Source organism: Salmo salar, chromosome ssa19 (assembly GCF_905237065.1).
Source record: "Salmo salar chromosome ssa19, Ssal_v3.1, whole genome shotgun sequence".
Taxonomy (NCBI): domain Eukaryota; kingdom Metazoa; phylum Chordata; class Actinopteri; order Salmoniformes; family Salmonidae; genus Salmo; species Salmo salar.
In genome coordinates this window covers 63,590,513-63,616,233 of record NC_059460.1, presented here as the reverse complement: position 1 = coordinate 63,616,233, position 25,721 = coordinate 63,590,513, and the positions used below count along the sequence as shown (strand labels likewise).

General features: G+C 41.0%; 1 protein-coding gene across 2 annotated transcripts in view; it reads left to right on the top strand.

Moving 5' to 3' along the window:
- The first annotated feature begins 9,595 nt into the window (after positions 1–9,595).
- Positions 9,596–25,721, top strand: part of rundc3ab (RUN domain containing 3Ab) — a 41,223-nt gene continuing 25,097 nt past the window's right edge. The window contains exons 1-7 of one of the 2 annotated variants that reach the window (XM_014158631.2): positions 9,596–9,811; positions 9,939–10,140; positions 14,297–14,412; positions 14,583–14,710; positions 14,919–15,004; positions 20,257–20,346; positions 20,604–20,684. In XM_014158631.2, coding sequence (XP_014014106.1) covers positions 10,028–10,140; positions 14,297–14,412; positions 14,583–14,710; positions 14,919–15,004; positions 20,257–20,346; positions 20,604–20,684 — 614 coding nt within the window. In that variant the 5' untranslated portion in view covers positions 9,596–9,811; positions 9,939–10,027. Of the gene's footprint in view, positions 10,141–14,296; positions 14,413–14,582; positions 14,711–14,918; positions 15,005–20,256; positions 20,347–20,603; positions 20,685–25,721 lie in introns of both variants that reach the window. The other variant, XM_014158630.2, reaches the window with a different exon arrangement.

Genomic DNA, 25,721 nt, shown 5'->3' with positions numbered 1-25,721 from the left:
ATTAGGCACAATAGTGGAATTTGCGGTTTGCCTTCAAAATTAAAGTACCTCTTTGAATGTGATGCAGAAGGTTACAATTGGTGCAATCATGCCATATTTAGACTAGATAATGTTAAACAACGTTAGAATGTGAAGCAATGAAATGAGGTATCAGTCTACTCGGTGACACCCACAGAACACAACTGTGAAGAGTTTACTCAAATATTAGTGTTGTAGCGCTTATCGCGGGACTGTGACCGTGTGAAATCACCTCCCCAGTCAGCCTATTGTGTGTATTGACATTCATATTGCACTATACAGCTTTACCTAAGGATTGGGGATCAATGAAATGGGGTATCAGTCTACTCAATACCCAAGATAGTTTTTCCTAACGTCCTCCTCAGAGTTATCAGACTCCAAAACATTCATGCAGTATTGTTTTTCCTCTGGAATAATGTTCAATACACATAGGTTGACAATAAATGTGGCTCAATTCACATTTTTTTCATAGTCCTGCAATAAGAGCTACGACGCTAATGCTCTCTGGGTGTCACTGAGTAGACTGATACCCCATGTCATTGATCCACAATCCATAGGTAAGGCTGTACAGTGAAATAAGCATGCCCCCAATGCAATTCTAAAGTATAATACATCCAGTGTGATTTCAACAGATTTTTGTCAAATTATTGTCTTTTGTTGATTTTATATAACATTACAACCTTGTTTAGCATGATCTATTCAATTATGGCATAATTCTACTATTTGTATTCATTTGCGTCACTGTCAATGACATACTTTTATTTTGAAGGCTAACCGCAAAGTCCACTATTGCGGCTAATCCTTATTGTGGCTAGCTTCACATAGATGGATCCGACCACCATTAATCAAATAAGAACTGTCTTATAAATTAGGGTTATTTTATATGATGACACCTAGCTATATAGTTTTTTGGGGGGGGAAGAACATTGTTTGCATCCAGGAGCTAGCTAGCTTTTTTTATGACCAGCAGTGTAGGTGCGTGAGACAACTTTACCAGCGTCATAGCATAAATATCAATGAATCGTTGTGACATATGAAATACGAGTGATAATGTAATCACTACGTAAAAAAATGTATGAACCTGTATGAACCCCTTAAGCTATTATGTGACTTGCGATCATATTCAGGTCCTGATTTGTCAACAAGCTTATTTGACACGTTAAATAGTGTTATTTGTATATTTTTTGACACGCAAAGCCCCAAATGGCGTTCCATAGAAATCCTGGCTGAGAATGAAACGACTGAACAAATGAACAACAAAACAGCACAGCAAGTAAGTGAACAAAATAGGTTTTGATTATATTTAACTGGTAGTGGGGACATACGTAAATGACAACAAAATAACCTTTTGGACAGTGTGGTGTGAGTGTGTGTGTGTAACATTTACTTAACTAGGCAAGTCAGTTAAGAACAAATCCTTATTTACAATGATGGCCAACCCCGGCCAAACCCGGATGACGCTGGGCGTCAATTGTGTGCCGCCCTATAGGACTCCCAATCACGGCCGGATGTGATACAGGCTGGATTCGAACCAGGGACTGTAGTGACGCCTTTTGCACTGAGATGCAGTGTCTTAGACCGCTGCGTCCATCCGTGTGTTAACTATTTAACTGTACTAGAATGCTTAAAAGGCCGCTACATTTTTTTTATTGGTTTTCGGTATAGTTTTTTTGGTCAAGGAAAATATTGATATAGGTATCGGCCAAAAATGGCATATCGGTGCATCACTAATTATGAGTCTGTATAACAGCATCAATGTCATCTTTCAAAATCGACAATTCAACCATACCTCCATCCTCAATACTCACAGTATTGGCAATTTGAAAAAGTTCCTTTGCTGACAGGCTGAGCAGGCTCTTCCTCCCACTGTCCGACATTGCAACTTCTTCCTTTTCCTCAGGAACGGTCAACACCGTCCAGAATCAAGAATCCGTCTCTGCTCACATCAGTCTGTCCGCAACATGGATTTCAGGAGCAGATCCGTATTGGTCCCAGATGTTATCTATCACTGATCAGCTCCTGAGAAACAGGTGGCGCCTATCCCAGACGAGCTCCCAAAAATCTGTTACAGGTCCCAGTTTTGGGACCGGTTCAGCAGATAATAAACTCAGCAATAAAAGAAACATCCTCTCACTGTCAACTGCGTTTATTTTCAGCAAACTTAACATGTATAAATATTTGTATGAACATAACAAGATTCAACAACTGAGATAAACTGAACAAGTTCCACAGACATGGAATAATGTTTCCCTGACCAAAAGGCGGGGTCAAAATCAAAAGTAACAGTCAGTATCTGGTGTGGCCACCAACTGCATTAAGTACTGCAGTGCATCTCCTCCTCATGGACTGCACCAGATTGGCCAGTTCTTGCTGTGAGATGTTACCCCACTCTTCCACCAAGGCACCTGCAAGTTCCTGGACATTTATGGGGGGGGGAATGGCCCTAGCCCTCACCCTCCGATCCAACAGGTCCCAGACGTGCTCAATGGGATTGAGATCCGGGCTCTTCACTGGACATGGCAGAACACTGACATTCCTGTCTTGCAGGAAATCACGCACAGAACGAGCAGTATGGCTGGTGGCATTGTCATGCTGGAGGGTCATGTCAGGATGAGCCTGCAGGAAGGGTACCACATGAGGGAGGAGGATGTCTTCCCTGTAATGCACAGCGCTGAGATTGCCTGCAATGACAACAAGCTCAGTCTGATGATGCTGTGACACACCGGCCCAGACCATGATGGACCACCTCCAAATCGATCCCGCTCCAGAACGCAGGCCTCGGTGTAACGCTCATTCCTTCGATGATAAACGTGAATCCGACCATCACCCCTGGTGAGACAAAACCGCGAGTCATTAGTGAAGAGCACTTTTTTGTCAGTCCTGTCTGGTCCAGCGACGGTGCGTTTGTGCCCATAGGCGACGTTGTTGCCGGTGATGTCTGGCGTGGACCTGCCTTACAACAGGCCTACAAGCCTTCAGTCCAGCCTCTCTCAGCCTATTGCAGACAGTCTGCGCACTGATGGTGGGATTGTGCGTTCCTGGTATAACTCGGGCAGTTGTTGTTGCCATCCTGTACCTGTCCCGCATGTGTGATGTTCGGATGTACCGATCCTGTGCAGGTGTTGTTACACGTGGTCTGCCACTGTGAGGACGGTCAGCTGTCCGTCCTGTCTCCCTCTAGTGATGTCTTAGGTGTCTCACAGTACGGACATTGTAATTTATTGCCCTGGCCACATCTGCAGTCCTCATGCCTCCTTGCAGCATGCCTAAGGAACATTCACGCAGATGAGCAGGGACCCTGGGCATCTTTCTTTTGGTGTTTTTCAGAGCCAGTAGAAAGGCCTCTTTAGTGTCTTAAGTTTTCATCACTGTGACCTTAATTGCCTACTGTCCGTAAGCTGTTAGTGTCTTAATTAACGACCGTTCCACAGGTGCATGTTTATTCATGGTTTATGGTTCATTGAACAAGTATGGGAAACAGTGTTTAAACCCTTAACAATGAAGATCTGTGAAGTTATTTTGATTTTTACGCATTATCTTTGAAAGGCAGGGTCCTGAAAAAGGGACCTTTCTTTTTTTTGCTGAGATTAGTTCCTGATTAGAGAGATTAACACAGGATAAATTATGTGGCTGCCTACAACCCCCCCCCCCAGCTGAAGTCAGAAGTTTACATACACTTAGGTTGGAGTCATTAAAACTCATTTTTCAACCACTCCACAAATTTCTTGTTGACAAACTATAGTTTTGGCAAGTCGGTTAGGACATCTGCTTTGTGCATGACACAAGTAATTTTTCCAACAATTGTTCACTGTTCCAGTGGGTCAGAAGTTCACATACACTAAGTTGACTGTGCCTTTGAACAGCTTGGACAATTCCAGAAAGTAATATCATGGCTTTAGAAGCTTTTGATAGGCTAATTTACATCATGTGAGTCAATTGAAGGTGTACCTGTGGATGTATTTCAAGGCCTACCTTCAAACTCAGTGCCTCTTTGCTTGACATCATGGGAAAATCCAAATAAATCAGCCAAGACCTCAGAAAAAAAATTGTAGACCTCCACAAGTCTGGTTCATCCTTGGGAGCAATTTCCAAACGCCTGAAGGTACCACGTTGATCTGTACAAACAATAGTACGCAAGTATAAACACCATGGGACCAAGCAGCCGTCATACCGCTCAGGAAGGAAACGTCTCCTAGAGATGAACGTACTTTGGTGCGAAAAGTGCAAATCAATCCCAGAACAACAGCAAAGGACCTTGTGAAGATGCTGGAGGAAACCGGTACAAAAGTATCTATATCCACAGTACAACAAGTCCTATATAGACATAACCTCAGCTCAGCAAGGAAGAAGCCACTGCTCCAAAACCGCCATAAAAAGCCAGACTACGGTCTGCAACTGCACATAGGGACAAAGATTGTACTTTCTGGAGAAATGTCCTCTGGTCTGATGAAACAAAAATAGAACTGTTTGGTCATAATGACCATTGTTATGTTTGGAGGAAAAAGGGGGATGCTTGCAAGCTGAAGAACACCATCCCAACCGTGAAGCACGGGGGTGGCAGCATCATGTTGTGGGGGTGTTTTGCTGCAGGAGGGACTGGTGCACTTCACAAAATAGATGGCATCATGAGGAGGAAAATGATGTGGATAATTTGAAGCAACATCTCAAGACATTAGTCAGGAAGTTAAAGCTTGGTCGCAAATGGGTCTTCCAAATGGACAATGACAGCAAACATACTTCCAAAGTTGTGGCAAAATGTCTTAAGGACAACAATGTCAAGGTATTGGAGTGGCCATCACAAAGCCCTGACCTCAATCCCATAGAAAATTTGTGGGCAGAACTGAAAAATCAAGTGCGAGCAAGGAGGCCTACAAACCTGACTCAGGAAAATTCACCCCCAATTTATTGTGGGAAGCTTGTGGTAGGCTACCTGAAACGTTTGACCCAAGTTAAACAATTTAAAGGCAATGCTACCAAATACTAACTGAGTGTATGTAAACTTCTGACCCACTGGGAATGTGATGACAGAAATAAAAGCTGAAATAAATCTCTCTACTATTATTGCCACAGCTGTCATAGGAAGGAGCGGACCAAACTGCTGCATGTGTATCGTTCCACATTTTATTTTCACTGTGAAACTATGCAATACATATAAATAAACTGAATAACAAAACATGATGCAGAGGTGAAACATACACTAACTCAAAGACAATCTCCCACAAACCCAGGTGGGAAAAACACCTACTTAAGTATGATCTCCAATTAGAGACAACGAGGACCAGCTGCCTCTAATTGGAGATTATCCCAAACAAAACCCAACATAGAAATACAAAACTAGAACATAAAATAGAAAAACTAAACTAGAAAAAAAACCTGTCACGCCCTGACCTACTCTACCATAGAAAATAACAGCTTTCTATGGTCAGGACGTGACAGTACCCCCCCCCCCCCAAAGGTGCGGACACCGAACGCACCAACACAAAAAAAGGAGGGTAAGGGAGAGTGAACAAATGTATATGGCAGCTCTGGTGCAGTACTCAGAACCTTCTCATCCCGCAGAGGAGGCGGCTCCGGTTCGGGGCGTAACCCCCACTCCGCCCGCTGATCCCTCTGCTTTTGTGTCACCTGACCCTGGATTGTCGCCGGAGGTTCTGAATTGCAGGCTGCTGCTGGAGGCTCTGGGCTGCGGAACCGTCGCCGGAGGCTCTGGGCTGCGGAACCGTCGCCGGAGGCTCTGGGCTGCGGAACCGTCGCCGGAGGCTCTGGGCTGCGGAACCGTCGCCGGAGGCTCTGGGCTGCGGAACCGTCGCCGGAGGCTCTGGGCTGCGGAACCGTCGCCGGAGGCTCTGGGCTGCGGAACCGTCGCCGGAGGCTCTGGACTGGGGAACTGGCGACACAGTGCGCATCACCGCATACACGGTGCTTGCTTCGTCACTCGCTCCCCACCGTAAGCACGGGGAGTTGGCTCAGGTCTCCAACCTGACTCTGCCAATCTCCCCATGTGCCCCCCCCCAAAAAAAACATTTTTTGGGGACTGCCTCTCGGGCTTCCGTCGTTGCCGTGCTAGTTCCTCGTCTCGTTGCCGCTCTGCTCTCGCTGCCTCCACCTGTTCCCATGGGAGGCGATGCCATCCAGCCTGGATCTCCTCCCACGTCCAGGATCCCTTTCCATCCAAGATGTCTTCCCAGGTCCATCTCTCCTGACCACGCTGCTTGGTCCTTTGGTGGTGGGAGATTCTGTCACGGCTGTCATAGGAAGGAGCTGACCAAAGTGCAGCGTGTGTGTCGTTCCACATTTTATTTTCACTGTGAAACTATGCAATACATATAAATAAACTGAATAACAAAACAACAACCCGTGACGCTGAGGTGAACCATACACTAACTCAAAGACAATCTCCCTCCAACCCAGGTGGGAAAAACACCCACTTAAGTATGATCATCAATTAGAGACAACGAGGACCAGCTGCCTCTAATTGGAGATCATCCCAAACAAAACCCAACATAGAAATACAAAACTAGAACATAACAACATAGAAAAACTAAACTAGAAGAAAAAAACGTCACGCCCTGACCTACTCTACCATAGAAAATAACAGCTTTCTATGGTCAGGACGTGACAATTATTCTGACATTTCACATTCTTAAAATAAAGTGGGGATCCTAACTGACCTAAGACAGGGAATTGTTACTAGGATTAAATGTCAGGAATTGGGAAAAACTGAGTTTAAATGTAGTTGGCTAAGGTGTACGTAAACTTCCGACTTCAACTGTACCAGCGTGACACAGGCACACTTCTGATTCATTTTGATCGGCAAGGCTATTTTCTTGCCTAAATTCTCCCCCCCTTCTGTCTTGGGACTGCAAGGCCTGGCACACTTCAGAATCATTTTTGGTGACCTATCATGCCCTCTGATGTGTACCACAGGAATAATTAGACGCTAGACTCTTTTCCTACATTTTTTTACACTTTTTCTCTTTGAGTTTAACAAATCAAAAATGTATACTCTGGGTGATAAATAAAGTTCAAATATATAAGTCAACATGAGTGCTTATCCATAATCACAGTAAACTGTTATAATAATGGGAAAAAAATTTAATAAAAAAAATAAATGTATAATATAATAAACAAAACTATGCCTGAATGTGCCTCCATGAAGAATCCCCTTCCCAATAGGTCCCTTCGCCCTCAATAGGACACCCCCAGCACCTCCACTGTCCCCATCAACCTACCTTCAACCACACAACACAATAATGATAATATAAATTCAGATTAAAAAAAATATACCAAGATATATATATATATACACATACACACACATGTACAGTACATATACATAAACATATTCACAGGACACTCAACTTATCTCTTATCTCTTTTCCTACATCAGATATGCAGGTGACATTTCCACCTGGATGACAGCACATAATCAGCAAGACGGTGATGCCCTTCATCCGAGGGAATGCCTGCCCATTCTCAGATGTTAGAAAATCTGAGATGATCACAGTCATTTACATTCCAGTCTTTGTCAGCTCCATATTTGACTACTTCAACTCACACCCTGCTGGAATCCCTGCATTCTCAGATTCCCCTCTGTTGTTAATCTCTAAATTGAAATCAATAGTGTTTAAAAATGCTGTACTTGTATTAACATATATGTTCAGATCATTCCTGAGAGAGAAGGGGTGTAATATCTCCAGATGGGCGTGTGGTACCCTTCCTCACCCATGCCAACAAGATGTTACTTGTGGGTTCTTTGCCTTGAAAGTAAGTATGAGAATATAAGTAATGTATAATTAACCTACTGGAAGTATACTGACTAAAAAGCAAAACAGAACTGTCAAATTATATTATAGCTGTGTCGTTGTATACTTGCAAATTAGAATCTTAAGTGTAACATAATTTTGTTGGGGAAAACTGAAATGCCCATAAAAAAAATTCTCAGTTTGGTGAATACTAGAGGTAGTATCATCCGCTTTGTCTGATAATTAAATCATTGTAATTCAAGAAAATGTATTTAATGTTTTTAATATATTAAAATTTTCATCATACATTTCCGATTGGTTGTGACCGCTGCCCACAATGGTTCCACCAGTCCTGTATGAAAACTATCCCATCATTAGAGGATTATGTCTGCGCTGCCTGTCAGGACGAGGTTAGGATTGAGTTCCAAGCGACGGTATCGCCTGGAAAACTTTCCATAAAAAGTGGACTAAATGTTCAGTCGAGCTGTTGCAGCTTTCCAATATTTGTTTGTCTTTTTATATTTAATTTGTCATTTTATATCTTATTATGCAAAGATCAAAATTAGTATTTTTTTATTTAATGTTTGTTAACAAACTTAACTTTCTGTGATGTTTTGTATTATTGTGTGATAATATTTGTGTGTATTATCATTATTTTCTTAAACATTACAAAATGTTTCTAAAATAAATGTTTGTTTCTTTATACTCTAATTTTGCTTTCTGTGGCACACACTAGTGGTCAACATGAGCTACCAAAATTATTCTGAAGTGTGCCAGGCCTTGCAGGCCCAAAATAGAATTGGGGGGGAGAATATCAGCAGGCAAGAAAATAGCTTGCCGAAATCCCCCCCTCCTAATTTCCTTATTTTGATGGGGGGGGATTTCGGCAGGCAAGAAAATGGCCTTGGTGAAATGTAATTTATTTATTTCACCTTTATTTAACCAGGTAAGCAAGTTGAGAACAAGTTCTCATTTACAATCCCGCACCCTCCCTTCTAATTTCCTTAATTTTGTGGCTAGAGATACTTGCTGTAGAACAAACTTCACATCAGGATAGGCAACCGAAATGAATAATTCATGTATGTGTGTTATATTAAACATAGAGGGAGTAAAATGTAGGAAAGCATTTCAGAACAACTACTAGCTGAATAAGACATGGGAGACATGACGAATTTTGGCAAAGAGATTTATTTATTGACTAATACACTTGAAACAAATGGCCAAACTGAAAACTGCAGACATTACTAGTGCCTCCCCCATGATCAAACCAACATAAAAAATTAAATGAAACGTAGCTTAACGTGATCAGAAATCTCAACTCGCAAGCAAGTCGCAGCAATGAAGAATAGTCAGGAGCTCATGCCAGGGCACACAGGCTACATTAGCTAACTGGTTAGACATGATTTCACGACGGGCAATAACTGTCGACTGGTCTGTTTTCAGACAAATATGTTCAACTCATCTTTTATCGACTGACCATCACATTTAGGATTACTCAAATGTGGCTAGCTAGTTAGCTCAATGGCAAGGCAGTAGCGCTAGGCACTAACTAATCATGGACTCATGCCCTACTCGTTGATACATTTGCTCATATCAAGCAACACATACCAGACAGTTTGTGGAAAGGTAAACATAACAAATAGTGGGCACATTTTTTAAATGATCGGACAGTGAGACTAAAATTAATTGGTAGAGCTGGTGAAGCTTTAATTTATTTCATCATTAGGTATGTGCTACTGCTCATGACAGTTGATGAGCTAGCTAACGGCAGGTAGCCTAGTGGTTAGAGCTCAAATCCCCGAGCTGGCAAGATAAATATCTGTCGTTCTGCCCCGGAACAAGCCAGTTAACCCACTGTTCCTAGGCCGTCACTGAAAATAAGAATGATTCTTAACTGACTTGCCTAGTATAACAGACAGCTATGTGTAGCGTCTGTGTGACGTCACGCACTCAAGAAAGCTAAACCAATCACCCAACGGGTTCTTTGTCGAGACCCTCGTCCTACCGAAGGAAATTTCTGCGACTGAGAAGAGGAGAGCTGAATACCGGTATAGATTAATCAGCTCTCTGTTATTGTCAATGCATGTCCCGAGGTTCAGCTTGTAGACTTAAACGTGGAGGCATGCGAGGGTGTCTTTAAAAAAAAAGTGTCATCTTCTTTTACCCCAACAACAGAAAAGTGGATGAGGAGCATCGCCTGGGCAGGGAGGGGTCCCGTGGTGCAGGATTCATAACAGTGGGCTGAGCGGCGCCGCCATCTCCGTATGGAGCCGAGTTGTGTGCAGGCAACTATGGCTATGCTCGATGTCTCAAAAAAAACATCCACTATTTCTCGGAGTGTTGCCGTGGAGCGCAAGAACCTCATCACCGTTTGCAGGTAATGTGCGCATTTTTAAGATGTAGGCTATTACAAAATGGGTGTGCCTACAGATTTCGCTCACTCCTTAGGTTTAGGTCTACAGTAGCGTATTGTGAGGCGCTATCTCTTGTTTTTCTTATGAATCATTTTGACATTTGCAGACAACCTTCAAAACGAAGAGACCCAGCATTTCCACCACCCCTTCAATACAGAGCACTTGCAAGATACACTACAGCAGCCTTAGCTTGTGAAGCAATTACGTCATCCACAGGCCTATACTGTAACAAGATGACTTGGATGGGGAGGGGGCATATCTTTATTATTTAATGTTCATGAGCGAAACTACACATAGACTAACACAGCACAAGCGTGACTGTTTAAAAAAAAAAATGTTAATGAATCCTTTCCATCGACCTGGCTCTTGTGAGTTGAGAGTGTTTCATGTCATCATGGGCAATTTATTGTCTCCGCGCGGATGGGTGTCGTTGCTATGACGACAACCTTCTATGGGCAAGGACATAGCATAGCAGCTGGTACATTACATTACATTTAAGTCATTTAACAGAATGTAGGTACTCCCTGGTACCCCAGGGAGTCAGGATACATAGGCTCACGAGGCCTTTAAAATTGCCTACAATAGGAAGATGAGTAATAGGCTATTGCAATGTTGAGTCCTTGGAAATGCAATGTCCTTAGAAGTGGTCCTTAGTCTTTTTAAGGCTCCAGTCTTCTATAGTGTTATACAGTAACCCACAGGACAAGGGAATCGCCTCCTACAATTTTGCAGCATTTTTCTTCATTTTGGGCTCAAAAGAAGTGCATCACCCTGCTACATGCCACTGGCCACTTATATTCCGCTGTGTTTTGTATTATTGTTTTTTTCCCATGTTTTGATTTTGGAATGCCACAGTTGCCATAGGTAACAGTGCTGTCACAATGCATATGATGTATGCATTTGTGGGCCAATTTGTAAACTGTAGACTGACTACCTTACCCATAATGCTCCACTGTCCACACACTGGTTCAATCAATGTTGTTTCCATGTAATTTAATTTCATAAAATTACGTTGAACCAATGTAGAATAGACATTGAATTGACGTCTGTGCCCAGTGGGGCTCATTGACTGATCATTCCAAATTACCATAGCAATTATGCATCACAATAGTAATTCTATTTTGAAGGGCCTTCTATGATGTAAGGCAGGCCAGTAACTTTTGCAAACAAATTATTTTACTGTGCCTGGTCGCAGACAGACTTTTATAGTCACACAAGATGCCACCGGTGAATTTGAAATTAGTTGCCTAAAAATTGACTTGGCTCCAGTTGCATTTGAAACCCCCTAAAATGTCTGTGCAAAATTGTTTTTCTATGGTTGCAGTCCTCAAAGATTGAATTGCATTGAATCAAATTAATCCGATCCAATGATTTACCGCCCATAGTGTGGGGTGCCGCTAGTGTCCTTATAGTTGCATCAGAGCTATAAATATAGAGCATATTCTACATTAAGATCCAGTAGAACACATTAGAATTGAAAGAAAAAATGACTACCCGAACTAACCATGGATATAAATTCTCGTGTCTTGCCCTAGCTCGTTTGAAGTACAATGAAAAATCAGGTGAATATATGCACTGCTGGCTTCCCGTATTGTCAACCAATTATTCTCTTGTATCCGGGATGCCCCAGTGTAGCTGAAGGAGACATTGTTACCCTCCGAACAATGGAGAGTGAAATCACTTGCTTCTCTGCCTGGGCTTGTTACCAAACTACCGTTAGAATAAGCATTGTGATGTGTTACTCAACAGTGTGTGTGTGTGTGTGTGTGTGTGTGTGTGTGTGTGTGTGTGTATGTGTATGTGTATGTGTGTGTGTGTGTGTGTGTGTGTGACTGACTGCTCCCCTCCCTGAAATTCATCACAATGACTGACCACCTCAACATGAATGGCCCTCCATTTACATAAAGTCTCACACTAATATTTCTGAGCAGTGCTTTAGGGTGCAAAACAAGACAAAACACTGAGACTGTAGACTAGGATCCTTATCTATCTGGCTCTGCAGTAGCCTACCCATCAGAGTCTAATGACCTTAGGAAATGTAGGAGGTTGGAAATGGTTATTCAGCAGGGGTTAGTGCGACCAAATGGCTATTTTCACCCAGTAATATAGCTCTGTCTCATTGGACATTCTGTGAAAGGACTTCCTGAATTATTTAACGTAAAAGTTAGTGCATGAGTGTTTTGCTCTGCAAGAAATATCTCTTAGTTACCATAACAACAGATTGGTAAAAGGAAAAACATATTGTATGTAGAGGAACATATAGGCCTACAATAGGCAGATCTTGTCTTTGCCACATTGAACTTGCAAATTATACTGTTATTGCTTTTGTTGGAGCATGTGCTGTTTTCTTTCCTCACTGAGTCATTTCCTAGAAGTGTCTTATTCATGGAGTGTTGTAAATTTGAGCCTGCCGGTAAAAGCTGATTGACTCTTCCTTTGAGAGCTTCCTGACAGACTCCTGTTCTAAAATTATTGGAATCATTATTTGGTTTTCTGAATTTGTAATGATATTATAGTCTTATGAAGGTATTATGACAAGTTGCTTCAAGTATACTTTGTCATTTTTGGTCTGTTAACCTCTCTAGGATAGGTGGCACAAATCGTCCCACCTACGTAACAGCCAGTGTAATCCCGTGGCGCGTTATTCAAAAACCTAAAAAATGCAAAAACTTCAATTTTTCAAACATATGACTATTTTACACCATTTTAAAGACAAGACTCTAGTTAATCTAACCACACTGTCCGATTTCAAAAAGGCTTTACAACGAAAGCAAAACATTAGATTATGTCAGCAGAGTACCCAGCCAGAAATAATCAGACACCCATTTTTCAAGCTAGCATATAATGTCACATAAACCCAAACCACAGCTAAATGCAGCACTAACCTTTGATGATCATCAGATGACAACCCTAGGACATTATGTTATACAATACATGAATGTTTTGTTCAATCAAGTTCATATTTATATCAAAAACCAGCTTTTTACATTAGCATGTGACTAGCATGTGACTAGCATTCCCACCGAACACTGCCGGTGAATTTACTAAATTACTCACGATAAACGTTCACAAAAAGCATAACAATTATTTTAAGAATTATAGATACAGAACTCCTCTATGCACTCGATATGTCCGATTTTAAAATAGCTTTTCGGTGAAAGCACATTTTGCAATATTCTCAGTAGATAGCCCGGCATCACAGGGCTAGCTATTTAGACACCCAGCAAGTTTAGCACTCAGAAAAGTCACATTTACTATAAGAAAAATGTTATTACCTTTGCTGTCTTCGTCAGAATGCACTCCCAGGACTTCTACTTCAATAACAAATGTTGGTTTGGTTCAAAATAATCCATAGTTATATCCAAACAGCGGCGTTTTGTTCGTGCGTTCAAGACACTATCCGAAAGGGTAAAAAGGGTGACGAGCATGGCGCAATTCGTGACAAAAAAATTCTAAATATTCCATTACCGTACTTCGAAGCATGTCAACCGCTGTTTAAAATCAATTTTTATGCCATTTTTCTCATAAAAAAGCGATAATATTCCAACCGGGAATCTGCGTTTAGGTAAACAGACAAAAGAAAATAAAGCATTCGGTCGACTCGGGCACGCGCCTAAGCCCATAGTACTCTGATCGGCCACTTGCCAAAAGCGATAATGTGTTTCAGCCAGAGCCTGCCTCGATATCGTTCAGCTTTTTCCCGGGCTCTGAGAGCCTATGGGAGCCGTAGGAAGTGTCACGTTAGAGCAAAGTTCCTCAGTCTTCAATAAAAAGAGCCAAGATGAAACACCACTTGTCAGACAGGCCACTTCCTGCATGGAATCTTCTCAGGTTTTGGCCTGCCATTTGAGTTCTGTTATACTCACAGACACCATTCAAACAGTTTTAGAAACTTTAGGGTATTTTCTATCCAAAGCCAATAATTATATGCATATTCTAGTTACTGGGCAGGAGTAGTAACCAGATTGAATCAGGTACGTTTTTTATCCGGCCGTGTCAATACTGCCCCCTAGCCCTAACAGGTTAACACCCTCATCATTCACATGAAACAATCTTTGTGTTGATTGGTGGAAAAACGATCAGTTAGTAGTGACCTAACCGTCTCTCTCTTCCTGATAGGTTTTCAGTAAAGACTCTGTTGGAGAAGTACACCGCCGAGCCCATCGATGACTCATCAGAGGAGTTCATCAACTTCGCAGCTGTCCTCGAGCACATCCTCAGCCACGGCTTCACAGGTAAAACTAGTATAAACTATAGAACATTGACATATTATCAAATACATTTGAATAGTTGCCAGTACATAAAGACATATCATTTTAAAGTATCACAATCAGAAGAGGGATGCATTCCAAAAAGCAGTGTTTTGAGAGTGACCAGTCTCTACCCTTTCTTTGGGCGGGGTCAGGGTCGGGCAGCTGGTTTGATGGACAGCGCAGCTACTGGGACTTCATCAGGCTGGCCTGCGGAAAGGTCCAGAACAGCTGCATCAGCAGCATTGAGAACATGGAGAACATCAGCGCCTCGCGGGCCAAGGCAAGAGATTGGCATCCTTACTTATTTACTTACTTAAAGCCTAGTAGCGCTATGTTTGTCTCATTGGCATTTGGCAGGGACTACAGATTAAATGTAGCTATCAAGCTAAATCTGGTGCAATGGCATGTTGTACATGGTCCCTGACAAATAAACAAATAAATACATGTGATTAATAGTGTCTGGCTGTCTGCCTGTCTGTCTTCTGCAGGGTCGAGCCTGGATTCGAGTAGCCCTGATGGAGAAGAGACTCTCTGAATACATATCCACTGCTCTGAGGGACAGTCGGACAACCAGGTCAGCAGTATGCTCTGACTACAATGCAACCATGCCTCAACCATGCTATCGTAGCGGATATGAGTCTGGCATGGTTGCTCATGGTCACGTGATGAGGTAGCCCCACCTGCGAACGTCAAAACCAGTGTCTGCCCTCGGACCAAGAAGGAATTTCCTCTTGGACTAACGGTCTAAGACGTGACCCACGGGAGCAACCAACGTGTTAGAGGATATTCCATCTTGGTCTGAGGGCAGAGACTGGTTTTGAAGTTCGCAGGCGGGGCTACCTCATCACATGATCAGGAGCAACTATTGACAGCCACTATGACTATACAATGTTCACCAAAGTCCACAATACAACCATACCTGAACTAAGCCACAACCATACAGTGTGCACCAACAACTAATGCAGGCACACAAACTGGGTGCATAGCATGACAACTAGGGCTGTTGCTTTGACTGTATTAATGCTGCACCGGCAGTCATGAGTCAGGACTTGGGCTGTGGCAGTCACAAAATTTAGTCAGACGGTGATTGTCAAACAAATAACTGTTGGTCTCAAGGTAATTGAGCATTCAATTAAATAAACACATTTCGCATCTCCTGGCCTCCACACATAGCCTACAAGCCACTGATGCAAACCTTTGGAACATCTACATTTTAAAAAGTCGAATAAATCCATGTAATATAGCCTACACCTTCACAATAAATACATTATTTATTTTAGACAGGTCTAAAGAAACATGATATGAAGAAATTGTAGTCTATTGCAGAAGAACAGAATAGCATACTCTTGAGTTGTTACATCCTGATCTGGCTATGCCAAATGGCTGTGGGCTTCACTAGTTCATTTAGCAGACAAGATTTGCTTATAATTCCATGTCATTATTTTATATTATTTTTGAATATGAAGAATACAATTGAACAAAGCTGAATAAAATAAAAAGGATATTTTCTCCAAATGATTTGAGGGAGTGCGCACATGCGGCTATTCTGTGTTGAGTGGTTAACAAAGAAATAGGTACTTTTATATGTTTAATTCAGAGTTATTAATGTAACTTTAGTTGTTTTACAAACATTGGGCTATATGTTTAGATTTTTAATACACTGTCAGGCTGCATGATGCGACTCTAATGATGATTTGAAAAAAGTTGCTTGAAAGGCGTGAGCTCTGCTTTGTTTTTTTTGCGCATGCTGAACATACTTCATCAGTCTCTCATTCACAATTTGACAAGCACTTGATATTGCCTCAAATTTCCCGGCGTCATCCCCTGTGTGTGGCCGTAATGCACCCTAAAAAAATCCATGCCTTTTGCTAGTGGTTGTTGTGCCCATGGCCCAGAGTGCTGTGTTGTGCCTTTCTCCCTGAGTGCTGCGTGATCCGAATCACCTCTCACTCACATGGCTCTCCATCAAGTGATTGGGTCTTTCTCACAGGCTACAAGTGAAGACAGACACATCGGGGACGCAACTGCACGCGTCCTTACCCAATTCCAAGGTGCTTATTGAAGATATTGGAAGAACTGTCCACATTTACTTTTCATCAGCCAACAAGTCCTACGAACAGCAAAAGCACTAGCCTATGTCAAATTACTATCCCCCATAGTACAAAAGTTGACCTATTCTATTCAGTGCGGTAAATAAATATTCCAAACATTGTTTGGGACATTTGTGGTATGCGATAGATCCCAAAACTTTTTTTATGCAATGTGGCTGATGCAACAGATCAGAACATTTAGCAATTTAAAAAAAATAAACTATTAGGCTATTTCTTCACATTATAAGAGCAGCAATGCGTACATGGCAGTAGGCTATAAGCGCAAATGTTCCATTGGTGGTAAAAAAACATTATCAAAAGTGACTGCAAATGTGATTATGCATGTAATGCTTTTATTATAAAAGTGCATTTTTATGTGAAAATTATCTTTCCCAAACTTGAAACTCACACGCCAGTTAGGCTCTACACCCCTTGTAAAGCGGATTAATGTGCTTAATTTTAAGAAGTTATTTGGCCACTTTAGTTGTGATACAAACCTTATCAAAACATATATGCCTATGGGCTAGGCTACATGAGGTGTGCGATTATGATTTGAAAAAGTAACGCAAAAAAACCAAACCCTCTGGGTTTCCATTAGGATGGAATGGAAAATATGGCGCTGTTCAACGTGATGGTCGGGAGTAGGCTACAGCATAAGAGGATTGGAGGATTCTAAATTGTTTGCCTTCATTAGACAACTTTGTTCCAATATTTCTGTAAATCAGTGATATTTATTCCCATAGTAATTTGTTATGGATCCATAACTAAATCAACAGCTGCATTTTGAAAGAGTATTTTTATCATTAATTTATTAATGAAAACATAAAGATGCTGATGAAGAAACACAGTACTGTACAATATATGCTTTTACATTTGTACAATAAAGCATTTAAAGCATTTTGAAGATGTAAGCCACCTGCGTTTGTTTATTAGGCTACTGTGCAGTCTGACAAGTAAACATAGCCTACAATACATACTGTAGTAAACATGGGAAATTGCCTAATTCCTTACATAAGGGAGAGCAGGCCATGTCTGTACTAAAGAATGCGGGAGACCGGTGTTCAATTCCCCCGACGGGGAGGAAGGAGTAGGCTGTACTTGTATATAAGAATTTGTTCTTATCTGATTCCATATGTGTTATTTCATAGTTGTGATGTCTTGACTATTATTCTACAATGTAGAAAATAGTAAAAATAAAGAGAAATCCTGGAATGAGTAGGTGTGTTCAAACTTTTGACTGGTACTTACTTAATTCATTTGATTAATATTATGGTGTTTCTGTTCCAAGAAAAACGTAAAACCCTCTGGGTTTCCGTTAGGATATCTAAAAATATTTTTTTCAATGACGTGACGCCAATAATTACATTTAGGGGATTGGAGGATTCTAAATTAATATCTAAGGTGCATTGTCCATTAGGATCCGTGACAATATCTAAGGGGCTTTTATATAATTCTAAATTAATTAATAATAATAATAAATTGCTTTGTTTAACAAGTAACGATATTTTGGAGATTTCGTTTTCATTTAACCTAAAGTGAGAAAAAGACACACACACACACACACACACACACACACACACACACACACACACACACACACACACACACACACACACACACACACACACACACACACTGTTGAGTAACATATTCTAACGGTAGTTTGGTAGTGAAAAAAAGGCAATTCTTGAACATGGGGTGAGACATTCTCACTAATTTGTAAATAAAGCCAGTTTGTTATTTAGAATTATTTATTTATGGAGAAACCTAACTTGATTATTTAGCAAACCCAGATGATGCTGGGCCAATTGTGCACCGCCCTATGGCACTCCCAATCACGGTCGGATGTGATACAGCCTGTATTCGATCCAGGGACTGAAGTAATTCCTGACATTTAATCCTAGTAAAAACATTCCCTGTCTTAGGTCAGTTAGGATCACCACTTTATTTTAAGAATGTGAAATATCAGAATAATAATAGGGAGAATTATTTATTTCATCTTTTATTTCTTTCATCACATTCCCAGTGGGTCAGAAGTTTACATACACTCAATTAGTATTTGGTAGCACTGCCTTTAAATTGTTTAACTTGGGTCAAACATTTCGGGTAGCCTTCCACAAGCTTCCCACAATAAGTTGGGTGAATTTTGACCCATTCCTCCTGATAGAGCTGGTGTAACTGAGTCAGGTTTGTAGGCCTCCTTGCTCGCACATGCTTTTTCAGTTCTGCCCACAAATTTTCTATGGGATTGAGTTCAGGGCTTTGTTGTCCTTAAGCCATTTTGCCACAACTTTGGAAGAATGCTTGGGGTCATTATCCATTTGGAAGACCCATTTGTGACCACGCTTTAACTTCCTGACTGATGTCTTGAGATGTTGCTTCAATATATCCACATACTTTTCCTCCTCATGAAGCCATCTATTTTGTGAAGTGCACCAGTCCCTCCTGCAGCAAAACACCCCCACAACATGATGCTGCCATCCCCGTGCTTCACGGTTGGGATGGTGTTCTTCGGCTCGCAAGCCTCCCCCTTTTTCCTCCAAACATAATGATGGTCATTATGGCAAAACATCTGTATTTTTGTTTCATCAGACCAGAGGACATTTCTCCACAAAATACGATCTTTGTCCCTATGTGCAGTTGCAGACTGTAGTCTGACTTTTTTTATGGCAGTTTTGGAGCAATGACTACTTCCTTGCTGAGCGGTCTTTCAGGTTAGATCGATATAGGATTCGTTTTACTGTGGATATACAGTCGTGGCCAAAAGTTTTGAGAATGACGCAAATATTAATTTTCACAAAGTCTGCTGCCTCAGTTTGTATGATGGCAATTTGCATATACTCCAGAATGTTATCAGGTGAATTGCAATTAATTGCAAAGTCCCTCTTTGCCATGCAAAGGAACTGAATCCCCAAAAAACATTTCCGTTGTATTTCAGCCCTGCCACAAAAGTACCAGCTGACATCATGTGGGTTAAAATATGATCTCTTGAAGAGAGAACAGCTGTGCAGCCTGAGGCAAGGAACAGAGCGCAAGCTTTTTTTGCGACTTTCTCAAATCATCAATAGCCTATAGTCGCATCATGCAGCCTATATATGTTTTGATTTATAAGACTTTCGAAGGTTTGTATCATTCACAACTAAAGTTGCCAAATAACTCTAAATCAAGCATATAGGCCCTGTTTCAAACCCTTTTGCGCTCAACATAGCCACTTCATATGCCCACTCTAGAATGGGAAAAATATCCTTTCTATTTTATTCAGATAAGTTACATTATATTCTTCTTACTATAAAATCGTATAATATAAAATAATGGCACGGGACTTATAAGCATATCTTGTCAGCTAAATAACATGCCTACAGCCTATGGCATTGAGCATAGCCAGATAACATACAGTAGGCCAACTCATATTCTGTTCATTCTTCACATCATAATGTTTCTCTAGACCTGACTAAAATAATGGATTTATTGTGATGGTGTATATTAAATTGATTTCTTCGACTTTTTTAAATGTTCTAAATGCGTGCATCTGTGGCTTGTATGTGTGGACTCCGTGGAGGCCTGGAGATGCTGAACTTGTTTATGTTAATTAACGTGAGACCGGCAGTCTTTTGCATAACAATAACCGGGTGACAAAATGTCATGACCGCCACAACCTTAATGACAACTAATAATCCCAACAAACACCTAGGGTCCTGACACACCATATTGATGTGTGTGTGTGTGTGTGCTACAGGAGGTTCTATGGTGATGGGGCCATCATGCTAAGGGAAGAAGCCATGGTCCTAACAGGGATGCTTATTGGACTCGGAGCCATAGACTTCAGGTGAGGCTGGGAGAACATGCTTGATGAAATCAGAGAAATCAATTGTTTTTCTAGTGCTTTTAAAAAATGAATTTGTCAGAAAATGCTTTTCAAAAACAAGGCCTTGAGAAAGTTTGAGGAAGTTACAGCAACAATGGCAGAGAGAAACCAGGAGAGGAACTCAAGAGGGCCTTATTATTCTGTGATGGACATAGTCATATGACAAGGTTGCTGTCCATAGGTCCATGTTTGATTGGGTTATGACTTTCTGTCCACAGTTTCTGTCTAAAGGGGGAGGCCCTGGATGGAAAATCCTCTGCTGTCATCGACTACACGCCATACCTAAAGTTCACACAGAGGTAATGTAGAGCTATGTTAAAGCCACAATCTTGATTAAACAAACATTGGACAATACATTGTTTATACATTGTTTATAAAGACTGAAATGACCATAAAACATAAACAACCTTGTGTATTACAACCTGGTGTTATGATAGTGTTAGACAGTTTAAATAATCATGACGTTTGAACATGTTAGTTATTTTTTTAAATTTTTTACAAATAATCCTAAGTAAATAATATGGATCTTTATTGGAATCTTTGACATGGTAAATATTGTCCTTGTTTTTAGCGTAAGATCCCATTGGGGATTAAAACATTGTCCTTGTGTTGTGCATCTCACCAATAAGTCACTGCTGGGAGTGTGTCGTTGTTGTGGAAAGAATGACTTTCTCATGCGTGGTCCAGCTCCTCAACCAGTGGGATGTGTATTAATGTGCTTTCATTGATACATGACTATAGAATGGGACATACAGTATGAACGAAATTCAACTGAACTGAATTTTAGGGGGGATCATTCCTAGAGCTGTGGCGGTCATGACATTTTGTCAGCCAGTGATTGTCAAGCAAATAACAGCCGGTCTCACGGTAATTTACCGCTCATCAACATAAACACATTTAGCATAGCCAACAAGCAGACCTTTGGAACATCTACATTTTAAAAAGTCTAATAAATCCATGTAATATAGCCTACACCATCACAATAAATACATTTTTTAATTTAGACAGGTCTTAAGAAACATGATATGAACAAAATGTAGTCTATTTCAGAAGAACAGAATAGCATACTCTTGTCCTTATGTTAGGCACAGATCTGCCTAATGCCACATGGTTGTGGGCTATGCTAGTTCATTTAACAGACAAGATTCGGTTAGAATTCTGTGGCAATATAGTATGACGAATACAATTGAACATAGCTGAATAAAATAGAAAGGATATTTTCTCCAAGCGATTTCTGATGGAGTGCGCACATGCGGCTATTCTGTGTAGAGCAGTTAACAAAGAAACAGGTCCTCCTATATACTTAATTTAGAGTTATTTATGCAACTTTAGTTGTGATACAAACATTGGGCTATATGTTTTGATTATTAATACATTCTAAGGTTGCATGATGCGACTCTAATGATGATTTGAAAAAAAGTCTCATGAAAGGCACGAGCTGTTTTGTTTCTTGCGCAGTCTGCACACACTTCATCAGTCTCTCATTCACAATTTGACAAGCCCTGGATAATGCCTTGAATTTCCCTGGCGGCATCGCCTTGTGTGGCCGTAATGCCCCTAAAAAAATCCATGCCTTTTGCGGCCAGTGGTAATTCCCTTCTCCGGCTGCCAATCGCCGTGCTCTGAAGCACCTCTCACTCACATTAAACACTATATTTCCCTCATCAATCTACACACAATAGTCCATAATGACAAAGCAAAAACAGGTTTTCAGAAATGTTTGCAAATTTGTTAAAAATAAAAACCGAAATACCTTATTTACATGTGTTCAGACCCTTTGCTATGAGACTTGAAATTGATCTCAATTTCATCCTGTTTCCAATGATCATCCTTGAAATGTTTCGACAACTTGATTGGAGGCCAACTGTGGTAAATTCAATTGATTGCTCATTATTTGGAAAGGCACACACCTGTCTGTATAAGGTCCCACAGTTGACAGTGCATGTCAGAGCAAAAACCAAGTCATGAGGTCGAAGGAATTGTCCGTAGAGCTCCGAGACAGGATTATGTCGAGGCACAGATCTGGGGAAGATACCAAACAAATTCTGCAGCATTGAATGTCCCCAAGAACGCAGTGGCCTCCATTCTTAAATGGAAGAAGTTTGAACCACCAAGACTCTTCTTAGAGCTGGCCTTTATATTAGTGACCAGACGGAAGCAACTCCTCAGTAAAAGGCACATGACAGCTCACTTGGAGTTTGCCAACAGGCACCTACAGGACTCAGACCATGAGAAACAAGATTCTCTGGTCTAATGAAACCAACATTGAACTCTTTGGCCTGAATGCCAAGTGTCACGTCTGGAGGAAACCTGGCACCATCCCTACGATGAAGCATGGTGGTGGCAGCATCATGCTGTGGGGATATTGGGAGACTAGTCAGGATCCAGGGAAAGATGAACGGAACAAAGTACAGAGAGATCCTTGATGAAAACCTGCTCCAAAGCGCTCAGGACCTCAGACTTGGGTGAAGGTTCACCTTCCAACAGGACAACGACCCTAAGCACACAGCCAAGACAACGGAGGAGTGCCTTCGGGACAAGTCTCTGAATGTCCTTGAGTGGCCCAGTCAGAGCCCGGACTTGAAGCCGATCGAACATCTCTGGAGAGACCTGAAAATAGTTGTGCAGCGACGCTCCCCAACCAACCTGACAGAGCTTGAGAGGATCTGCAGAGAAGAATGGGAGAAACTCCCCAAATACAGGTTTGCCAAGCTTGTAGCGTCCTTCCCAAGAAGACTCAAGGCTTTTAAAGGTGTTTCAACAATGTACTGAGTAAAGGGTCGGAATACTTATGTAAATGTGATATTTCAGTTTTTTACATTTAGTACATTTGCAAACATTTCTAAAAACCTGTTTTTGCTTTGTCATTATGAGGTATTGGGTGTAGATTGTTGAGGCGAAAAAACAATTGAATACATTTTAGAATAAGGCTGTAACGTAACAAAATGGGGAAAAAGTAAATGTGTCTGAATACTTTCCGAATGCACTGTATCTCAATTCCTATTAGCCAATGCCCGTCATGTGATCGGGTCCTTCTCACAGACATCTCCGCGCCGAAGTAGGCTACAAGTGAAGACATACACATCGGGGACATAACTGTGTGCATCCGTCTTATCAAATTCTGAGGCTCATATTGAAGATGTAAGAAGAACTGTCCACAATTACTTTTCGTCAGCCAACAAGATGAGTAGGCCTAATGAACAGCAAAAGCACTAGCCTACGTCAATCTACTATCCCCCATAGTACAAAAGTTGACCTATTCTATTGATGAACTTGTCCTTCTGTGCGAGAAATAAATATTCCAAACACAATCTGGGACGCGGTAGATCCCAAATTAATACAACCACTCGCATCAAAAATAGATTTTTTAAAGCAATGAGGCTGATGCAACAGATCAGAATGTTTAGCTTAAAATGTTGATTAACTATTAGGCTATTAGTTTAAACCCTTTCTCATGCTTAAGAGTCTTCACAGATTTTGCAAAAATCGTGTGTGTCACATCCTGGCCAGTATAAGGGTTAATTGTCATTTTAGTTTGGTCAGGACGTGGCAGAGGGTATTTGTTTTATGTGGTTCAGGGTGGTGTGTTAGTTAGGAGGGCGTTTGATTTATTATTCCGGGGTTTTTGGGCACTGTTCCTTGTTTACGTATTTCTATGTTGATCTAGTTAGTTGTATGTCTATGTTTGGTTATTGAAGGCAGCTGTGTGGTGTTGCCTTTGATTGGAAGTCCTATATTAGTTGGGTGTGTTTGTCTGTTTAATTGTGGGAGATTGTTCTGTGTTTAGCCTTGTGTCTTGCCAGACTGTCTGTTAATCGTTAGTTCTCTTGTTTTGTTATTTTGGTGTTCATTTTGGAAGTTAGTAAACGTCAAGATGAGCTTACACATACCTGCTGCGTTTTGGTCCTCCATAACCGACAACAACCGTGACAGTGTGACACTAAACACTACGTTTCTTTCCTTACATTTATGATACTGTTGTTTGTTGTTGTATCATATACTAAGTATTTAACAAATGAATTACACATTGACCTTTTCCTAGTTAAAACTGAGTAATCGGGATTGTAAAAACGGACTATTTATTTGTTTTTCATATTTTGATGTTCCATTGTGGGTGTGGTTAAATGTGGAAGGCCTGGTCAAGTGCACAGCCAACACTTCCTGTCCTTTCAAAGTAGGAAGTCACCCTTCTATCTCCATCTATGAATCTATTATCTATTAATTAATTGATTAATAGCTGCCAATACCGTGCCACAGTGCCAAGATAAGGTAAGATTTCTCAATTTCTGCATAAGATTTAGTGTGTATTTTCGTATTAATGAACTAGCTGACTGATATATCCTAGCTACAGGTGTTGCGCGGGTCAGCTGTTTGTTCACCCGCAGCCACCCGCAATTGCTAATAACCCATCTGCAACCGCCCGACTATATGAGATAAAGTGAAAATCTAGGCTAGCACCCAACCCTAACCCGCAAATATAGAAAATGCGCTATAGGCTACAGGGTGGGGTGCAGGATTGTTTTTTGTTGCCTGATTAAGATGTGTTTATGCTTATAATTTCCGACATTTTTGGAGGTTATTTGTTAGTAAACTTGTCTATAATTAGATACATGTAGCTTCTCTTATGTCATATGCTGCCCTAGAAGGCTAAATGTATTTTTCAAGACTTGAAAATATTTCAACAAGTCCAGGCGATAAAAGGCTAGCTATACTGATAACTCAAGTTTGGTTCCCAAGTTTCTAAACCATACCAAACCATCTTTGGTATAGTGTCGTCATAATATTGGAATTGAGGAAGTGTGATCATAATCATTCAAATATTTTAGCGATCCGGAGTAGAATACGTCCTAAATGCCCCCCAGCCATCAGATATGAGCTAAACAGCTAACTTGCACTTGATATGGTTTTTTAGGCTATGGATGAGAAAGTGAACTTGTTCCATTTGTTTAGTTCAGTTTTATGCTGCTTTGTGATTTATTAACAAGGTTGTATAAAATAGGCACAATATGCATTTAATGATGCATTTGGTGATGTTCCATTCATTCGCACAAAACTTATAAACAAAAGCATTCACTGTGAAAGTTGACACATGTAGGCCCTTCGTATATAGGCTATGCGCAGCACTCCATTCAATTTATCAATTCAGTTATTGTTTTCTTGCTCAAACTGTGAGCAACACCTGTCAAACTCAGACATTTCTCTCAAAACACAGGGATGTCGATTCGCACGGGACTAGTATTATCAGAGGACTTGGGAGTTTGCCAGAAAACAGTAGGTTATTTTGGTTAGTCAATGTCCAGATTTCAGATTCCATTCAACCCAGTAGGCTACAGTTC